We start from the raw sequence: 22,130 nt of genomic DNA on the forward strand, positions 1-22,130 counted from the left end.
TTGGTCTGCCATAGTCAAAACAAAATAAAATAAAAAATTCTTTCCAGTAGCACCTTAGAGACCAACTAAGTTTGTTCTTGGTATGAGCTTTTGTGTGCATGCACACTTCTTAGTTGGTCTCTAAGGTGCTACTGGAAAGAATTTTTTATTTTGTTTAGTTTTTATATAATGCATGTCCCCAGGCATCCATGGTAACCCTTATCCTCTCTGCTCTGTCCTGCAGCACTTGCTTCCTTTCTCCACCCTTCATCAAAGTAACTTCCCTTTCAGCTTGACCTCTGCACACAGAAATGACATGCCAGCAGTTTTGCTGTGTCACTCTATATTGCAATGGGCATAAGCGGAGCTCTTCTGATTCAGGCCAAAACTCCCATCTTGCTTCTTACAGGGGTCATTCATAGCCATTGAGAAAGCCCACAAGCAGGGCTTCATTTGCTGCTCCCCAGCAACACAGAGGTGTCATTTAAGCATCTGTTCTCCTATATGAATGCTCTATGTTTTTATTAACAGGTTTTTCTTGAGTAATGCACATGAAAGCTCATACCAAGAACAAACTTAGTTGGTCTCTAAGGTGCTACTGGAAGGATTTTTTTTATTTTTTATTTTGTTTTAAAGGTACATAACATGTCTCTGTTTAATAATAGTTTAGTCCTTCATACAGGGGGGAAGTGAAGTGGGGAGAGAGAGGGGAGGGAATAGAGTGCGGGGGGGGGGAGACAGTAAACTTTCATTCTTCGGCATAGTATATGAGCAGAACTTTTGTGTCAGCATCACGTGAGTACGTATCTTATTTTTGCTGGTGAAGTGAGAAGCCAGAGGGCCCAGGACATAGCTGGTTGTATTTGGTTGGTTGCAGTGTGGGTGGGTGTGTTGCTGGGTTAAACCAGCCTTATCAATTCGTATGCTGTCAGGGGAGGTTGGTCTTTATCTTGTTGGCCTATATATGCAATAAAGGGGAACCACACTGGGTGAAGGCATTCTTCGTTTCCCCCCATGCTAATTTCAGTTTGTTAGTTAGCTTTTCGAGTATGACAGTTTCTCATACAGTTTGGTACCAGTGGTCCATGTTCACTCATGATAGGTCCCTCCTAACTTCTGAGAGTACCGGTAAGTGGCTTATGAGTTATTTATCATGGGAGTGTGCATTGTTGTCTTGGAAGATATTTTGTAGAGCTGGTTCTGGGGTTGCAGATTTATTGTAAGACTGCTATCCAAAAGGATTGAATTTGGGGGCAATTGCACCACATATGGAGGTATGTACCCATGGTGGTGCTGTTGTGATATTCCATTCCACCTTAAGAGCAGACGTGAGGCTGTAGCATGTCACATGTCTGTGTAATAGCTCAGTGCTTCTGGGAACTTCCATTCTGTAGTTAGCTCTTTCTTTTTCACTTTTGGACATGGAAGAGATTGCACGTGTTCATCTCTTTGTCCTGATGTTTGCTTAATAAAATGCTTGTTAATACCAGCCTCTGTTGTGCCACTTCTGCTGTGCAATGGGCTATATAAGCGTGCCTAGCTTCCTGGAGGCTAGGCCCCTGATTTCTGCTCCAGGGATCAGAACTCGACCGGCAGTTCAGCTGGTGGTGAGTGAGCCAACTGGGGCCTACCAGTTGCTCCGGTCTGCCTGGAAAATTACCAACAGGTGCAGCCTCTCCAACACCTAGGTGAAGTTCCTGGGTGTATCATTGCCAGTTTCTATGGTATTAGGTACAATCTGTAAATTACAGTATATTCTGGCGTATAAGACTACTTTTTAATCCAGGAAAATCTTCTCAAAAGTCGGGGGTTGTCTTATATGCCGGGTAGAAAAATCTGTGGTCGAGTATATCTCAAACTCTGTATTTTAACTGGAAAAGTTGGGGGTCGTCTTATACGCCCAGTCGTCTTATACGCCGGAATATACGGTAGTTTCAAAATGAGTTCCCTCTTCTTGGCTGAAAGGGATTGGCAATTTAGTCCACAGTTTTGACCATTGTGTTGAGTTTATTTTGTATAATGTGTCGTGTTCCCATTGTAGTAAGGAGTGTAGTTTCTTGGAGTAGTGCTTTATATATTGCTGATACCTTCCCTTTGCTGTGTCCCTCTGTTATAATAGGAGCTTTTCAAAGTTAGTCAAGGGCCTAGTGGCAGTTGCCTTTGTTGCTGGGTTGTTTAAGAAGGCATGTAGTTGTTGTTGAGTCAGTCAGGATATTTGGGTGCTCCCTACTTTGTCTTGCATTTCTTGTATCAGTATAGGGTCACCATTTTGTAGGTGGTATAGACCTTTGGCTTGCCAAAGCTTTATTTGAAAGCTTTGGGATACATGGTGGAACAGTGGGTGGTAAACTGGGGGATTAGAGGGGGACAGGGCTGGGACAGTATTCCTATTTTTTCTTTGCATGGTTTAAGCATGGTTTGTGTGAATCTGTTTTGTGTTGTGAGGGTTTAGAAATGGGTACACTGAGGTGAGGGTGTTTCTGATTATATCTAATTCTATGTGCACCCTTTCTTTCGTTTCATCTTCTAAAATGAATATTGGGAATTCCCCATCCTCCTTCTGAGGTGGGGAAATGCAGGAATTTGGAATTTATTCATGGCTTTTTTTGTGTGAGAAGATAAACGATTTTTGTATTTTTCTGCCACTTGCGGAGTTGGGTCTAATTGCCTTTTAAAGGTGTCCTTAAAAGGAGGTTAGAGCACGAGGCAGTGAAAACACAAGAGGCAGCACCCTGCTTGCCTCACTGCTTCTGCAGCCAACCCCCCCCCCCCCGTGGGAGGGAGATGTTCCAGCCTATGGCATTGCCGCTCATCTTCTCTGCCCCAGGGCGGAGCACCCTGGCTTTTGCCAAGTACAGTGTGAGGGGACAGTCTGCCGGTGGTGAAAGTGAGGGTGGGGCGGGGTGGGGCAGGGAGAGACACATTCCCGTTTTACGAGATGCCCCGGTTATGGCGTAAGCTTTCCTGGAGAACAAACCACTTCATCAGTTGCATTTTTCATGAAAAGCTAGTACTGTAAATGACACTTTCACAGATCGCATTCCAAATTACTCATTTCTTGTGTGACGAAGTAGTGTCTCTAGGCTATGAAGAATCTTATGAGCCACTATAATTTGTTGAACAGAAACAATGGGGTGTCTGGGGAGAATTTCAGACATCCCTTTCCTTAGGGGAAATTAGTTTAAGTGGAGGAGTACAAGAATGGTCAGGAGACTTGCTCGAATCTCACAGTTGTAAGCTCACAGGCAGCATTTGACAGGCCATGCTCTTTCAGCTACAGCCCCGCCTCATGTATAATAGGGCATATAAATTTAACCTACATTACAGGGTTATTGTAAGGATTAAAGCAATATAATTCACATGAAACACTTTCGGGTGTGCAAAGTGCTATATAAAAGGTAAAGGGACCCCTGACCATTAGGTCCAGTCGTGTCCGACTCTGGGGTTGCAGCGCTCATCTCGTGTTACTGGCCGAGGGAACCGGTGTACAGCTTCCGGGTCATGTGGCCAGCATGACAAAGCCGCTTCTGGCAAACCAGAGCAGCGCACGGAAACACCAGAGCGGTACCTATTTATCTACTTGCACTTTGATGTGCTTTCAAACTGCTAGGTGGGTAGGAGCTGGGACCGAGCAATGGGAGCTCACCCTGTCGCGGGGATTCGAACCGCCGACCTTCTGATCAGCAAGCACTAGGCTCTGTGGTTTAACCCACAGTGCCACCCACGTGGCTATATAAATTGGTACAAATGTTTCCTTGATTTTTTATGTCAGGGGACTGCCACCTGGCCCAGCCCCTATGCCAGTTGAGCAGCAGCACCTCTTCCAGCTCGAAAAGCAGCCACGCCTCCAGTGGGGAGGAAGGGGAAGGGGCCAGCTGGGAGAGGAGAGGGCTTGGGAATGCTGCAAAGAGCCCCAGCACCTCAGCCAACCAGGAGCAACAAACAGGGAATCTGGCGGGGAGACGGCTTGGGGGTGTTGCAGAGACCCTGCGGCTCACCTCGCTCAGCTGGTCAGGAGGGAAGCACGCCATTTCCGGCACCCCAGTTGCACAGAGGGGTGAAACGCAAGGAGGGTAGGAGGAGATTTGGGGTGCCGAAGCTCTTATGCTGGGGAAGGAGCCGGAAGGGGCCATTCCCGGATTCTGCCAGTGACTGAGACAGACATGCTTTTAGTAGCTCTGCACTGTAAATAGCTTGCACAATAAAACTGCCAAAAGACCTTTTGGGCTCCTGCTCTGCTACTCGTGAAGCACCATCACGCGAACCTTACAGTTTATTACTTTTATATCCCACCCTTTCTTCCAGAGGAGCTCTGGGTAGCAAACAACAAGGGATAAAGCAACAAAGCAATGAAAACATACTGAAAATATCTTTAAAACAATACTGCATCTCTCTATCATTGTTCCAATGTTGAACATTTTCACCCATTGTTCCATATACCCTTCAATCCCATAATAATAATAATAATAATAATAATAATAATAATAATAATTTATTATTTATACCCTGTTCATCTGGCTAGGTCTCCGCGGCCACTCTAGGCAGCTTCCAACAAATATTAAAATACAATACAAAGTTACAGATTAAAAGCTTCCCTAAACAGGGCTGCCTTCAGGTATTTTCTAAATGACAGGTAGCTGTTTATCTCTCTGACCCCTGATGGGAGGGCATTCCACAGGGCGGGCCCTCTGTCTGGTTCCCTGTAGCTTTGCTTCTCACAGTGAGGGAACCCGCCAGAAGGCCCTCGGTGCTGGATCTCAGTGTCCGGGCTGAAGCGTGGGGGTGGAGATGCTCCTTTAGGTATACAGGACCGAGGCCGTTTAGGGCTTTAAAGGTCAACACCAATACTTTGAATTGTGCTCAGAAACATTTGATAAATGTTGTCCCAAATTCCATAATTTCCATAATTCTCTTCATAAATACCCAAGGGAAATTGTCAAACACCTTCTCAGCATCCAAAATTATTAAGTTTTCATTCTTTTTAATGAAAACTTTCCATGAAAAATATAACAATGGAATATTTCCCACCCTGTATCACCCTGAAGTTAAAAAAAAAACCACACATGCAACTTTAGTGAACAAATCCAGACATTCACTCTGGAGAAGAAATTAAAACATGCACTGTGCATGGTCCAGTTTGGATTATTGTTTGAACCTTCCTAAGCCACAGTTTATGAAATCATAAATAAACATTGAAGCTGGGTTCTCCTTCCCTGGCTCTTTCCTGGTTTACTAACTGACATTAAAACACAGCCCCCATATTCAGATGCAACTTGTAATTCTGGCCTAATGCACAGACTTGTGGTGAAGCCAATTCATAACGGCAAGAAGGGGTGGGTTTGGAATTACTGTCTATGCCAGGCCAATGTGAAAGGAGTTGCTATTCAGGTTATACCACTGAAGAGCAGTAAACTTGTTCTTAACAGATAGTTCTGTGGAGTTGCTGTTCAGAAAAACCTGGCAAATGATTCCACAAAAGTTTAAGCCTACACAAAATATTTACTTGCCCACGCATATTTGTCTTAATGATGGCGGTCACCTTAGTTCATTTTAAAAGCTATTAGACAAATTCATGGAAGGTAAGACTATCAATTGCTACTGGTCATAATGGCGGTATCCTACTGCCAGGACAATCTCTGAATATCAGCTGCTGTGAAACAGCAGTGAGAGAAGGCTACTGTGCTTCTGTCCTGCTTGTGGGCTTCCCACTGGAGCCCATTGCTAGACAAGATGGGCCCCCAGTCTTTTATGTTTAATTTATGTCTATAAGGGTGGAGGAAGGCATGAGGAAAGTTTTCCTATTTGATCTTGTAGAAACACTTCGCCTGCCCTGGGTAAGGTCAGCTGAGTGGTTATCTACAAGCCCTGTTGTAAAAGACCAGGATGGAAATCAGCATTTTTGAGCTGTGGGCTCTGGCATTGTGGCTTTTCATCTTAAGCCAAACCATTGAACATAGCTCCCCGAAGGTGTTGAAAAGGGATTGCTTAAGGCTAAACAAACACTGAGTCATGTGTTAGAAGAAACCAGTGAAATTGGATGTCAGAGGTGCGGGTGCCGCTGTGTTCTAAACCACAGAGCCTAGGGCTTGCCGATCGGAAGGTTGGCGGTTCGAATCCCCGTGACATGGTGAGCTCGCGTTGCTCGGTCCCAGCTCCTGCCCACCTAGCAGTTCAAAAGCACATCAAAGTGCAAGTAGATAAATAGGTGCCGCTCTGGCAGGAAGGTAAACTGCGTTTCCATGTGCTGCTCTGGTTTCGCCAGAAGCAGCTTAGTCATGCTGGCCACATGACCCGGAAAAACTGTCTGCGGACAAACGTCGGCTCCCTCGGCCAGTAAAGCGAGATGAGCGCCACAACCCCAGAGTCGTTCATGACTGGACTTAACTGTCAGGGGTCCCTTTACCTTTACATGTGCATATGTGTTGAACACTGTTGCTTAGCCCAAAGAAAAAGAAAACGTTGGAAATCAATAAATAAGGAAACAATTCCTGCATTACAGGAGGTTGAACTAGATGACCCTCGGGGTGCCTTCCAACTCTACAATTCTGTATTTAAAAAATGCACTTGCCAGTTAGGAAATATCACCTCTGTCTTTGCATACTGAAATGATGGGGTCTTGTTTTAAGATTAGTGAGAGGTCTTGGTGATTTATCACAAATGAGCATTGTGATCAGTATTTTTAATTATTACGGAGAGAACTAGTAGTATTGTGTAGTGGTTAGGGTGTTGGACTTGGACTGGGGAGCCCTGACTTTAAATACTCCCTCAGCCTTAAAACTTGACTGGTCCAGAGATACTATCACTCAGCATCAGCTACCTTGTATGGCTGCTATGAGGATGAAATGGAATGGAGAGGGTGGAACCACGTGTGCTACTTTGAGGTCCTGAAAGGTAGGATATACCAGTAAATGTAGCAAATGTATAAAAAAAGAAACATGGAAAGCAAAATGTATTGCCTTCCAATAGAGCTGCCTTGCCATTAGTTGCTTTCCCATGCTCTGGCCAGGTTTTCAAGATGTGACAATGAGCTGATGTGAGCACTTTTTGTGTGCCAATACATCACTTGCAGTGCTGTACTAAATCAAATGCAAATCATGTTTATATAGTCCCAAATTTGTGGTGAGTGGATATTATTTTTGTGTGTTTTGGGGGCAGAAGGAGCAAGCTCTGAAATGCTAATTATTTGCATGTTCATATCTTTCCTAACGTTAGAAAGAAAACCCTTTACAAGGATGCCATTCTTCTGAAATCAGCAATTAAATCTGCATGGCTTGTAATTTGCATTAATTATGGTGTAGGTCCTGTATAATTGCACACTCAAGAATATGCAATCCACAGTGAATTAAATTCATCTGGAAACATTGATATGGGGAGACATGAGCACTAATTATCTTGGTGTATTTTACCCATCAAAATGAATTATGAACACTGGACTTTGTTCAAGAACTAAAATATGCTTACAATAAGACTAAAATACCCCACATCCTTTTTTAGAGTATGGCTATGATTCTCAGGTGGCTAACATGACTGGAGTAGAGGACAGTACCGGTAGTTTGAGGGTTGCATTTTTAAATAGTTTCTTTAAAATGTTAATACTTTTTTTGTTGTGTATTCTTTCTCCTTATGTTCTGGATTTCATATTGCTAACTCTCTTCTAAGTGAGTTTATCCTGTAAGAATTATGTAAACTAACATACTAAAAGAAGTTTTATAAAAAAAAAAAGTTTTTTCTCTTTGCGGAAACAATACAACTCTTAAGTTTTGTCCTTTACTTTTTGTGGAACTGGCCAGCCTTTTGGTGAGGTGAAATTCTCAAATCATTTTTTTTTTAAACCAATTGCTTTCACCTCTATATCATTCATAACCCAAACACATGAAATGATAGAACGGTGTTAAATATAGTGTGTATTACAAAACTTGTCAGAAGAAGAGATGCTTGCTTCCTCACATGTCCTTTGTGAGAATGAATTTGGGAGCATTTCTGTGGGGTGTTTGCACTAATATTTATGAAATATATTTGTACCAGAAAGATACTTCTGGGTTTTTTAAAAATTATTTTATAAAAATATTAAATGCAAATAGCGAGTGAGATATTTATCTTGTGAACCACCCTGAGATCTTATGATGCAAGGAAGTATACAGTATGTCTAATAAACTAAAATAAAATAAAAATAAACTAAAATAAAATAAAATAAAACAGTGAGAGAACAGATCTTTCTGTGAGTGATGGAAGTGTGTTTGCTTTTCAATTCTGATGGCCACTTTGTGTGTGTGTTGTGGTGTGTGTGCCTGTGTTTGCCTGCCTGCCTTCCAATAGCTTAATGGGCACTACAAGTGGAAGCTAGATGGCGCCGTTGATTTGTAATTTTTTTGCATCGAAATGTCCGAGTTTGAACATTTTTTTTTTTTTAGAGAGCAATTGCAAGTTAAGGTTGTGGGTGTTTGGGGGGGGCGCTGCATTCTGTGCTGTCTTTCTCTGTTACCACAATAGCCTGAATTCTGAATTATCTACAAACCATATTAGTGCTTTTGAACTATATGCCATAAATGATTCTTCATGAAATTATAAGCAAATGGAACTGTACAAGCAAAGAGGTTACACTATCAGCTTTTTTTAAAGACCCCTCAGGCACACAGCACAGAGTCATGTGTTTTGTCCATTTTTTATATTATTGAATCTCAACCAAAGCTAATACTTAGATCTTGTCCCTTCAAGGAGTTGAGAGGGTCAGCCCCATGTTTTCCTGCCTGCTTGTATCAATCTTCCTCACACCAAGCTGATTGCATTGAAAAATTCTACATTCCCAAAGGTCACTTAGTAAGCTAAAACCTGGTATTCCCCCATACACTTAAGAACATAACAAGACCCTGATGGACCTGGTCAATCTAGTCCAGCATCCTGTTATCACAGTGGCCAACCAGATGCCCATGGGAAGCCAGTAACTGGACTTCAGAAATATTCTGCCTCCGACTGTGGAGGCAGAACATAGCCATTGTGGCCAGTAGGGATTATGGAAAGCCTAGCAGAATTATCTGATGTTCTACTTTTTCTTCTGCACATAGAGTATTTATCGTCATACATTGCTTCTCCATATTTAACCACCACTACTGAGAAGACCAAATGCAAACTCATTGACTTGTGTGATAATATTGGAGAGAATGCCTTTGTCTGATCCACCCAGAAAATTAGTAGCCATTGATAGCCTTGTTCTCCATGAATCTGTCCAATCCTCTTTTAAAAGCATCCAAGTTGATGGCCACCCCTGCCTTTTGTGGGAGCAGGTGCCATAGTATAACGGTGTGTTGTATGAAGAAGTATTTTCTTTCAACGGTATTGAATCTTCCAATATTCAGCTTCATTGGAGGTCCATGAATTCTAGTGTTACAAGAGAGGGAAGAACAGCTTTTCTCTATTTACTTTCTCCAGGTCATGCATAATTTTATAAGCTTATGATGTTGCCTACTTTTCTCTAAACTAAAAAGTCCCAAACTTTGATCTTTATGGTTAACCTTTTCCAACTCTGCAATACCCTTTTTAGGCGAGGGAACCAGAACTGCACACAATTTTCCAGTTGTCTACAGTAATCTTATCTAATCTTATGTCATAACTTTATTTTACATTTATATGTTTTACATAAATATATAGTTGTTATACTTGATGTTACTAAATGAGACTGGTTATTAAGTTACTTGCTGATAAATATTCTACAGCCTTTTAAATATGTCTGTGGGAAGGGGCATTATTGTTTTGCTGTTTTGTTTTACTTATTTACTTGTTTTTATGCTCTATTTTATTCTGTGAACTGCCCTGAGATGTTATGATGAAGGGTGGTATAATAATAATAATAATAATAATAATAATAATAATAATAATAATAATAATAATAATAATAATAATAATAATAAAGTTTCCTGAAACAAGTGGGGAAACAGTTGGGTGCATGCAAAGCTACAGGGAACCAGGCAGAGGGCCTTCTCAGTAGTGGCGCCCGCCCTGTGGAACGCCCTCCCATCAGAGGTCAAGGGAATAAACAACTACCTGACATTCAGAAAATACCTGACGGCAGCCCTGTTCAGGGAAGTTTTTAATCTGTGATATTTTAAATGTATTTTAATATTTGATGGAAGCTGCCCAGAGTGGCTGGGGAGACCCAGCCAGATGGGCGGGGTACAAATATTATTATTATTATTATTATTATTATTATTATTATTATTATTATTTCCCCACATCTGTGATTTTACCTTTCTCTAAAAGCACTTTGGAGCGGATTCTTTAGCACAGCTTGTAACTTGAGCAAACTTTTGCCACTGTGGCAGAAAATTGCATCCCAGCTTATGGTAGATGAGGCATCATTGCAAAAGTCGGTGTTCATGCTTTTGTTGTGGCCAAATTGCGCCACATGTTTTTAGCAATATCATTATAGATTGTTAGAACGATGTTAGGATGCTGCTGTCTTATGGAACTTGATGACTAATTTTTTTTCTCATGACCTATATTTTCAACAGTAAACTTCATGGATTGCTCTACATATCTGTAACTGATAATAGAAGTGGGTGAACCAGAATAATTTGCCAGTGTGACAATAGTTTTTCAGAACTGGGCATCCAGATTTTGAAGGACTTGGTTTCACACATTCAAGGGGCTTTGCATACATATTTCACAATATGTAGAACAACTGATGATGACAGATGCAGCCTGCATTATCCTTTTTGAGTTTGGTTTGCAGAAGCCAAGTACTGTTTAAAGGGATTGCTACTGTAATATTTACTCAAGGTTTCTAGTTATGTCAGAGGCATGTAGTAACACCGTGCGACCATGTGGTGTGTCTTGGTATTTTTTTAACAGTTGTGTAATGTATAAGCACTTACTCTGATAGGATAAAGTACAGTTATACAATATATGGAATATAAATCCTTCTGCAAGATGCTTGTGGTGCTAGTATGATCTCTACAGCTGGCAGCTGCTGGTAGGAAGCAGGCGAAACTATTCCACAGAGACTCTGCTATCTGCCCTGGTGTCTTGAGGTAAGAGAGTTGTTAACCGGCTGAAAGTTGTAGCTAATGTAAGAGAAGTTCAGCTAGAGAATTTATATGGGTTATATGCTGAAGTTTTGGTCTTGAAAATATTACCACTTGAAAATTTTAATTTTCAAAACTTGAAGTTTCTCCCCTCTACAAGTTATGAAAATCCAAATTATCAAGAAGTTAGAAGTGTCAGTGTATTTCTGTCTCCTGAGATAAATAAATCCAGTTTATCTTAAAACTATGTGCATAGGGGTGGGGTTGCATAGGGTCTGGTTTGCATTCCCTGATTTGAAACTTGACATGGCCATGAACTGACTAAATGGCCTTAGGCAAAAACTACACTGTCATAGAATTGGAAAGGGACCCCAAGGGTCAACTAGTCCAACCCTCAACTTAAAGCACCCATGACAGATCGCCCAACCATTGCTTAAAATCCTCCAATGAAGGGAGTCCACCCCTTCTGAGAGAGTCTGTTCCAATGTCAAACAGCTCTTACTGTCAGATAGTCCTTCCTGATTTTTAGTCAGAGTCTTCTTTCTTATATATGTTTGAACCCTACCCTCCAGAAGTTGCTCCATCTTCTGTGTGGGAGCCCTTTAGATATTTGAAGAGGACTATCATATCTCCTCTCAGTCTCCTCTCTTTCAGGCTAAACATGTCCAACTCCCTCAACCATTCCTCATAACACTTGGTTGACCATCTTGGTTGTCACCCTCTGCACACCTTCCAGCGTGTCAATATCTAATCTGCAGCTTGGGGGCAATAATATGAATAAAAGTTTACAAGATAATGTATGTGAAATGCTTTAAACACACTAAAGTGGAGTGTCTGTTTTTGATGAGGAAAATGTGGTTTAGAATAAAGCTTTCAGTTTTGGAGATTTGTTGGGTAGGAAGAGAAATAGATAAAACTTTGTTTGTAAAAATAGTATTTCTATGCCTCAGTCCTCTACCTATAGAAAGGAATGACTATATATTAGTTTTCTTGAAAAATAACCAGTCATATACAGGTGAAACTCGAAAAATTAGCATATCGTGGAAAAGTCCATTTATGTAAGCAATTGTTTTCATTAGCTACTGGAGTTTAATATATGAGATAGACTCATGACATGCAAAGCGAGATATGTCAAGCCTTTGCTTGTTATAATTGTGATGATTATGGCATACAGCAGATGAAAACCCCAAAGTTGAAATTGTTAATTTGGGGTGCTCATCAGCTGTACACCATAATCATCACAATTGTAACAAATAAAGGCTTGACGTATCTCGCTTTGCATGTCATGAGTCTATCTCATATATTAGTTTGCATCTCATATATTAGTTTCACCTTTTAAGTTGAATTACTGAAAGAAATGAACCTTTCCACGATATTCTAATTTTTCAAGTTTCACCTGTAAATCTTTATATTTTGTATCTTTATTGCTTGGCTTGAGAGCCTACCGGTAATTGAAGTGCTTTGCTCAGGAGAAAACAGCTGCTTAAAACCGCCATAACCGCTTCCTTATTTTCAAGTAACCTTTTCTGACCCAAACAAAAAAGTGGCAATATGTGTGAACCCCAAGCAAGAACAATTCCTTTCACTTTTCAGGAGATCATGTAACAATTAGAGCAGGGATTTAAATTTAAAAGATGCATTTTCATTCTGAATGGACATATTTTTGCTGTCACAAACTGAAGGCAGGGCATTGCTCAAGCACAGCTATTTTCAGAAAGCATGATTTGTATATGCTTAAACTGTTTGCATTGTGAATGTTAGCTCTGTTTGTTTGTTTGTGTGTGTGTGTGTGTGTTTTTTTTTTGGGAGCTTGCTCCCATGTGTGTACAGCATGGTGCTGCACTAGCAACAGTCACCACCACAGTCAAAGTGAACATTGGGATTTGATAGAGACAAAGTAGAGACATGCGCCAGCGCAAGGTATTTCACCCTGACTGCCACCTCTACCCTACAGCACAACTCTACAAGCATAACATTTTGGGCTGACCATCTTCTGATCATACCTGGACTTTAAAGTAATCAGAAGAAGCCCTTTTACACACAGAAAGGCTTTTTTGGGTTGGTGCACACAGTTGGTGGAAATTCCTACTCAAGAGTTCCATGCTGACCTCTTATTTTCCTTGAAGCTTGAATTTGTTTTATTCTGGGTTGTTGTGTTTGATGTTTTAATGTGTTGTAAACCGCTTTGAGCTTTTTTCTTTTTAATTAATTTGTATTAAGGATTTTCTTGATTTACAAAGGTGTGCGCAATGTCTCTCTTGTATTTTTTCCATGTAACATTTTTACAAATCAGTTTTGGTTGTTGAGACATTAGGGAAAGGAAGCGGAAAGAGGTGGGTGGGATAGGGAGATAGGTGAGGTGGGTATGCTGTGGTGCAGATATTTTCAATTGTGTCCCTCTCGTTGTTGTTGTTGTTGTTGTTGTTGTTCAGTCGTGTCCGACTCTTCGTGACCCCATGGACCAGAGCACGCCAGGCACACCTATCTTTCACTGCCTCCCTCAGTTTGGCCAAACTCATGTTAGTAGCTTTGAGAACACTGTCCAACCATCTCATCCTCTGTCGTCCCCTTCTCCTTGTGCCCTCCATCTTTCCCAACATCAGGGTCTTTTCTAAGGAGTCTTCTTTTCTCATAAGGTGGCCAAAGTACTGGAGCCTCAACTCCCTCTCTAGATGTATCCATTGTTTTGTCTCGTCTTCTAGTATATATGGGATTATATGATGTATTTGGTTGGCACTGTAGTATGCGAGGTTTTTTCTTTAAAAATATAAAGTGACATAGAAATGAAAATCATCATCATCACCATCAATTGGGGGCGAGGGGAATGGCACCTAGACATTCCTTTGTGGTGACCGTAACCTAAGTTTAAGGTGGCATTTGGCGATTAGCTTATACCTGTATATATGAGTTTCCAACACGGGTCTTAGCCAGTATGGCCAGTGGCCAGGGATGGTGGCTATTATAATCCAAAATATATGGAAGGCATCAGTTCAGGAAAGCTGAACTAAATACTCTCTGCACTTTTGTTTGTTTGTTTGTGTGTGTGTGTGTGTATACGTGTGTGTGTGTGTGTGTGTACAGTGGTACCTCTGTTTAAGAACAGCCCTGTTTACGAATTACTCGGTTTGCGAACTCCACAAAACTGCAAGTAGTGTCCTGGTTTGTGAACTTTACTTCGGTCTAAGAATGGAATACGAACGGTGGAAGGGCACCGGTGGCAGGAGGCCTCATTAGGAAAAGCGCACCTCAGTTTAAGAATGGTTTCAGTTTAAGAACAGACTTCCAGAATGGATTAACTTCATAAACCGAGGAACCACTGTATATACATATATATATACACAATGGTACCTCAGTTCCCAAACAGCTTAGTTGTCAAACAAATCAGCTCCCAAATGCTGCAAAACTGGAAGTAAGTGTTACAGTTTGCGAATGTTTTTTGGAAGCCGAATGTCCGAGGCGACTTCCGCTTGATTGCAGGAAGCTCCTGCAGCCAATCAGAAGCTGCGCCTTGGTTTTCAAACAGTTTTGGGAGTCGAACGGACTCCCAGAACAGATTACGTTCGAGAACCAAGGTACCACTGTATATGAATTGTGGTATAGATGTAGTGTGCTGTGCATATAATGAAAATAGATGGTGAGGGTGAGTTTAAAAAACAACAATCCCCCACCCCTGAATGACTTGGTCTTGACCAGGAATGTCCTGAATAGTCTGTTGTGAATGTGTCTGTTGGACTGCGGTTGATGGTTATTGAATATTGTAAGTTTCCATCATTCTACAGTACTGTACCTCCACAATATCCCACATTGCCCTCTGTGAGAGACTTGAGCTTCTGGTTATTTGTCTTCTGCACAGCCTTGCTGCTTGAGGTTTCATGGTGCTTGCAAGTATTTAGTGATTCCCAGGTGCTTCTTGAAAAAAGCCCGAAGGGGAAGAGCAGAGAGTGAGAGTATGGTGAGGAGGAAGTGGATGTCTGTATCACTTCTTCTGTGCCCAGTGCCAGCTGGGAAATCACTCTCAGCACATCAAAGTGCTATTGGATGTGCTATCTATCTTTTCTTGTATGTAACTTCTTTTTTTATGGATAAGCCACGAACAAGCTTTATAAATTAATTAGAGGGATTCACAGCCTTTCCCCCCTATCCTGACCTCCACATCCGCCCCTGTGTTAGTTCCATTCTTCCTATATTGAGTTTGAATCTTTGTGCTACCTTGTTATGAGGGAAATGTGTGAACCAGCTATTCACCCAGTTTCATTGGCAAGTTCTGTTGCTAGAAATGCTTTCTTTATCTCAGCTTCATGGATAAGGATTATGACTTCAGCCAAAATTCACGTGGAATTTTCCAGTTGATACGACTACTGTGGAAATGCCAGCAAGCTTGTATCTTATCAATGGTACATCCAAATTTCTTGCATCCATCTTTCTGCAACCCTTTTTTCCACTGGAAGAAAATGAAGGCTTATTTGGTGTCACTGGTCTGACAGGTGCCAAATAGAGACTCAGAAGCTGCTGTCCTGTAATGAATTGGGAATTGTCTTTTGTGCAAAATTGAGGCTCTGCCAAGCACTGGTCTGCCTGTTAACTATTCTGGCTAATCAGAACTCTGCCCAAATACAGTAATTATCTGCTTCACTTGTTCAAAATGCTTAAAAGCATTATTGTTTTGCTAATCAGGACAGTCTGTGAATTTTTTCCCAAAATGTTCCTGGCCTGCTGGCCAATCTTTTGATATTGATGCCAGTCTCTTGGCCAATCTGATTTTCACTTATTTCCCCCTTATTTCCCCACCTTAAAAGAAAGGTTTGTTGTCTCCCAAAAAATTGTTGCAGAGTGCTGTGCAAGCATGTTTTTTCCACCCTTCAGGTCAGGTCAGAAAGCAGAAATATAATTATGAAGCATTTGTAGTTTACATAACTAGCCAGGCCTTCCGCTGTTGTGAAAATGGAAAGCAGAAGCTGGAGGCAGCTATCTTGAATGCATGGGTTGAATTAGATTCTAGCAAGCATGATGTTCCCTTCCTGCAGGCCTTCATAGCCTACCAACCTGAATCCAGGTCTTTCTTCATCAGAATGTGCCTGACAGGTATTTGACAGACAGCCTTGGTAAGCTACTGAGACAGGTTGGGGTGAGTTTACTGAGTTTCTGGTGGGCTGCATTGACTTGGTTTGCAGGCCCTTCAGTGCCTTCTAGGATCATTTCTCCACCACCCTCTCCCTTGCCCTCCTTGCCTATTTCTAGTTTTAAAATGTGCCTGTAATCATTCTTTCTAGGCAAGCTTTTGAGAAAAGAAAGGAAATAGTCCTTATTTTGTTAGGAATTTTTTGTGAGATTATACAGGGATTTGTTTCTCATGGTGATTTCTCAAAGGCCATTCATTGCCTTTTGCCTCAGGAATGTGGCCAGAAATGCTACAGGCTAGTTTTTTGAGCTAACACGAAGCAAGATCAGTATAATACTCTTGATTGCCTTTTACAATAATTCCTCTTTATTGTGCCTTTTGATGAAAGCATTTTGTATTATTGCTGTTTCTGGCTTCATGATTTATCATATGCTTTTTCTTGGAGTCGAGCACCACTTTAGTTAGCTGCTTTTAAACTGCAGGTGTCCACTGATAGAATTTCAGAGCTGGAGCAGAAGGTGCTTGTTGGCTACCTGCCATTCTTTGGAGGGAAATGAGTCATGGGACTTAAAGGAGCGGCAAAAACCTGAGAGCAAAGTTGCTGTAACACACGATAATATGGTTGATTATACCTTTTTTGTTGGAGGAGGAATTTAGACTGAGGAAGGAATAATTGGTATCCCAGGAGCTCAATCCAATCATTTCATGTGGCCCCCCAACACCTAGTGCTTCCCAAGCATTTTAGGGCCTCCACCACCGCCCCCTGTTTCCACAAACTCATCCCTAGTGCCACCTACCCTATAAAAGCATTATTTAGTATAACAGACAGCATAACACTAAATTCCATATTCAGAGATGTATTGTCCTTGCAGTGTAGGAAGGGTCAATACCATTGCACTTGTCTTGTTCTACTGTCCCTTTTATGCAGTAATCTGCTACAAATTTTTGAGCCTCCTGCTGAAGGAGAGGTTAAATTGTTCTGACTCCTACAGGGTTTCCTTTTTATTGAATAGCTGCCCGCATGATCGTATGGAGGAAGTAGCAAATATCTGAGCAACGCCATGAAACGCCATGTTTCTGGAACATCTTTGGATATTTTGATTGTTTAAATCTGAGTTTGCACAGTTATTTTGTGTGTGAATTAAATCATCCTTGTTCATTTATCAAAGGCAGTCTTTACACAGCTTTAATTTTATTCACCCCGGTTTCAGAACTGAAGTTTGATCTGCGTTCACATCTGTACTTTTGATTAGATCCATTTTTTAAATTGTGGCCAGCTTTAAATTGTCATTATGTGTGTGTTTGTGTGTGCTTTTTTGAAAGGTTTACCTACAACCAAGTGCGTAGGCAATGTTTTTTGTAGTTGTTGTGCCTTTATTTATGTAAACAGCACCATCACTCAGTAGGTGTGGTGCTTCAGACTATGGTGTCAGATGGTAGGACAGGGACCTTTGCAGTTTATCATCTGAAATTCCTCAGTGGGGAGGCAATAGAGCAGCGTTCCCCCATCTGGTACCCTCCAGCTGTTTGGACTACAGCTGCCATTAGCCCTGGCATCCTTTGACTGTGCTGGCTGGGACTCATGTGAATTGAGCCCTAAGCATCTGGAGGGTACCAGGTTGACGAAAGGTGCAGTAGAAGGAGAGGAGGAAGATGGAAGTATGGCTAAAAGGGAACGAATATATGCAGTTCGAAACTCAGGATTAGTTTCAGTAGGCAGGGGATGAAGAGTAAGTGGTAAAACTTCATTTTGAGTTTTAAGGAAGAACTGGGGCAGGTTTGCATCATCAGCGTTGAAAAGGGCTGAATGTGTATTTCAAGATTCCTGTCACCAGAATCAGGCTTGAGGGATTTTTCTGCTATGTTGTGAAGGGGGAAAAGACTGTGGCTGACTGTCTTCTTTAGGGCATCCTTGGACATTAGTTGAAATTCTCAATGTAATTAACTTGTCATAAAACCTGGATTCTCGGTGAGGTTTATACACTGCAGCAAATGTCTTGTGGAATTGTATTGCAATTTTTTTTTTTACTGGTGTTTCATTTCTTTATTTCTAGGTGCCATAGAAGCACATGTTACGTACAGGACCTCAAGCTCCATTGTGAACTCCTGTGATGCTCTTCTGACTTCCTGAGGTGCCCTATTTTTTAATTGAAAACCCTGTCCCCATACTAATAACTTAGTGACTACGTGAATTTTAGAGCATTGTGGGAAACAATGGGAATTGGCAAGAACACCACGTCTAAGTCTGTTGAAACTGGAAGTCCAACAGAGGGCAAATATGAGGATGAATCCAAGCATCCTGCTTTCTTCACACTACCAGTAAGTTGCATACTCCAAAAAGTTGCATTGCTTCCCTGTGGTGGCACAATGTAATCACAAGCATAGCCATAATATCTGCTTCTGCTTCAATCATCATTCTCAGTCAGGTATTTCTAGGCACTGATTCTCCAAAGTGTGCCCCATGAGGTCCAGTTAAAAACTCCCATTGTGTGGAAAATGCATTTTATAATAGAACAACTTTGAAAATAGCATGGGTCAGTGGTGACTTGTGATATGCCTTTCACAGAAAGCTTTACTGATCTTTATTTCTGGAGTAGAAGTTGGTTGTAAAAGTCATCTTTGCTGTAAAAGCCATCTTGCTAATCTGAATCTTCTGAAAGAAAGAGCTCTGAATGTATTTTTAGTATGGAGAGGCGACTAAGAAACAGTATTTCCATGGTTTAGAAATGAATTTTAGGGCTCTGTATGAATGACTTTGTTCAGAATGCAGGTACAAATGTTGTGTACACTGACTAGATTGCTCAAGCAATCAGACTCTTACCTCTTTGAGTACAGTTGACTAGATAGCCTTTGAACTATTGCATGCAAATGCTGGTGATGATTATGACAATTTATCCACAGGTTACCAAACCACTTTCAAGTAATGCAATTCATCATTTGATGATAGCTTGACATTGGTTCATTGCAACATGGAAACATGAACTTGCTTACCATGGTTATATGTTAGTCTAATTGTCATTTCCAGTATTTGAATAGTGTATTGAGCGGTTGTTCTACCATTGTTCTGCTCTGTGTAAGACTGGACCAGAGGGTTTCTAGTCTGCTGTTACAGTCACTGTCTCCATACCAATGCTGTTTGTATTAAGTCACAGGCACTGATGTCTTTCTAATGTGTACATTTTGTTTCCTGTTGTGGCATAATGCGTTTATCTCTTTAAATTGATAAAATACTGTTGACTGGTCCTGTGCTTATGCTGCAGTATTCCTGTTCTGTCTAGTACTGTGCCAAGTCTTTCAATAGCTCCCCCCATCCCCAGTTCAGGGAGGGGAGTAAACCCAAACATGCCTGAAAAGTCGGTGAGGTGAAAATGAAGTTCAGATAATATTTTGACTGGTTTTGGGCCGGTGGGGATGGGATGGTGCTTATCTTCTTTTCCTTTATGAAATGGCCAAAGGCCTTCAAAGAAAAATAAACACTGCACAAGTCAAAATGCTGGGCACACTTGCTGCAGCACCAGCAGCCAGCTCTCTCTGTCTCTTCCAGCCAGCCTCCCTTCCTAGGATGCTCATGTAACTACGTGGCATGAAGAGAGCTGCATGCTGCAGCAGCAAGTGGTTACAGTGCTTTTACCTGCACTTTTTTTTGCTGGCTCAAGCTGATGGGAGTTGGCTCTCGATGAATTCAGTACGTTGAAAATGTTGCGCTCTTTGTTGAGAATAATAATTCCTGCGCTTGCCCTAGAGAGGATACAGTTATTTAACAATCTATAGTAACTATTTTTAAATATTAATTTCTTTTTCTTTTTCGTAGGTTGTAATGAATGGTGGAGCTACATCAAGTGGTGATCAAGATACGGAAGATACAGAGCTTATGGCGATCTATACAACTGAAAATGGAATTGCTGAAAAGGTATCTTTCTGGAGTAGATTCTAAGATTGGCGCTGGTACAGCCAAACTAATTCATTTGCTCAGCTCGGGATGCTGCACACACACTGAGGTGATCCCTTGGAGTATTTTTGGAGGGAAGCCATGGGAAGGTAACTCAGTGACTGCCAGGAGGAGAGCTTGAGTGCTGGTAATGTGTGGAGATGATGGGGAATTGCCTGGAGAATCAAGGTGGAGACACTAATGGTATTTTAAGGTTACAGAAATTTATCTGTTTGTTCATAACCTTCTTGTATCTTCTCTGGCTTGTGGCAGGCAGCATAGCTGGAAAAAAAGTTCACCGCTACCACCAACTCAGAATGAAAGATAAAGTGTGGAGCAGCATTGTTGCATATTCTAGGTTGATCATGATGAACAATAAATCTGATTCATGAAATCCTGTTTATTGCGTAATTCTTATTACCATGTGATGGTTGGTTGTATGGCACAGTCTGCCCAACATTTACAGACAGTGCTTTTCCCATCCCACTAACAATATCTATCAGTGGAAGGTATGGTTTCAGTAATCAGTATCCTGAAAAGCAGTATGAAGAGACCTTAGCAGTTCTGTGGAAGTTCTTCACTCTTCTCTTGTTCTCCTCAGTTTGACATTTCTGCTAATTTTGCTTGTTCCCCCCTTTGTCTTCCTTGTGGTTCCCTGACATTATCCATGTCTTTTGTTAAGACTTCAAGGCAATGTCTTTAGATAACAGTAAAACCCATAAATTTTGCTTACAAAATTAATTAAGCAGCTTGTGTAGTCTACCAAAGAAATTTACTTTGCCGTATTCAGGTTTTTGCAGATTGGAAAATATTTCAGCAAGATAGGGGAATATAAAAAGCAAGGAAGCAAGTTTCATTTCGCAGAACTTTTTTTCCTGAACCTTAATAAATTGGTGTTTTTTGCCATCACACACATCCCTCTGTGCAATTCCTTGTTGCAATATTTAAAATGAGAGGTAAGATTATCTGGTTTCCCTCAAGGCCTGCTGGATTCATAAAGAATCTTTTGGAACTACAAGTTGCCCTTTCTGATCTTACATGATCTGCAAAATTACATTTAAAAGGAAAAAATAAGCTGAGAATCAACTTTCTTTATTCTATATAAAGATGGTATTAGATGGGGGAGTTTCAGCATCACGTTCCCACCCCCTTTGCTTTTTAATGAATATTTTGTTGTTCAGTCGTGTCCGACTCTTCGTGACCCCATGGACCAGAGCACGCCAGGCACGCCTATCCTTCACTGCCTCTCGCAGTTTGGCCAAACTCATGTTAGTAGCTTCGAGAACACTGTCCAACCATCTCATCCTCTGTTGTCCCCTTCTCCTTGTGCCCTCCATCTTTCCCAACATATACTAGAGTTTATAAATGATTTGAAATTTGATTTAGAGAAAAGATACAGTAAATAGGATGGAAAACATGGGGGGGGGGGGACATTATCACTGATTACCTTTTAACTTATTTTCTATCCTTCCATAATTTAGATGAAGTGTTAAGGACAGGTTTCTTTGATTAAGGGAACATTGATAATTCTTGGAGTAATAGCATCTCCTGGAAAGACTGTACTTGAACATTTTCATGTTGTGGGCCATAATAATTTATCAGTGGATTTCAGGATTGTACACCATTTCCCTCATTTGTGTGGGCTGAAGGTAGATGTTTTGATAATCCGTTTTACTATAGCTGCAGTTGTCTTGTTGCACAAACCTCCTTTTTCCAGAGTCCAGCTATAAACACTGAGCTTATTCAGGGAGGCAAAATGACTGAGCGTTTTCTGTTTTTAATGCCACCTTTGTTTCAGAGATTAACGTTGGCAGCCAGGGAGATGCGAGGGAAACGGTGCCAAAGTTGGACCACCTAGACTTACTTCCATGATTGTAGGCGGTGGCAATCATAAGGGGATTAGGCAATTGCAGCATGTGTGACTAATAGGATAAAGTTATACAACTGGGTTACTGGACTCCGGATTCCAAGACACATATTTTGACTATCTGATATCGGTTAAGTAATATATTTGCTTGGTCTTCATTCTGACTCGTAGAATAGAAGCAGCACATCTGCTGATACTGCAGCTGCTACCTTAATGCTG

At 41.2% G+C, this 22,130-nt stretch overlaps 1 protein-coding gene across 5 annotated transcripts in view; it reads left to right on the forward strand.

Annotated features, from left to right (window-relative positions):
• The window catches only part of SLC23A2 (solute carrier family 23 member 2), a 76,214-nt gene that overhangs the window by 15,502 nt on the left and 38,582 nt on the right, over positions 1–22,130 (forward strand). For 2 of the 5 annotated variants that reach the window (XM_033159176.1, XM_033159177.1), the window contains 2 exons: positions 18,171–18,248; positions 19,928–20,026. In XM_033159176.1, coding sequence (XP_033015067.1) covers positions 19,934–20,026 — 93 coding nt within the window. In that variant the 5' untranslated portion in view covers positions 18,171–18,248; positions 19,928–19,933. Of the gene's footprint in view, positions 1–18,170; positions 18,436–19,927; positions 20,027–22,130 lie in introns of all 5 variants that reach the window. The other 3 variants (XM_033159173.1, XM_033159174.1, XM_033159175.1) reach the window with 2 other exon arrangements.

The sequence above is a fragment of the Lacerta agilis genome, chromosome 8 (assembly GCF_009819535.1).
Source record: "Lacerta agilis isolate rLacAgi1 chromosome 8, rLacAgi1.pri, whole genome shotgun sequence".
Lineage (NCBI taxonomy): Eukaryota > Metazoa > Chordata > Lepidosauria > Squamata > Lacertidae > Lacerta > Lacerta agilis.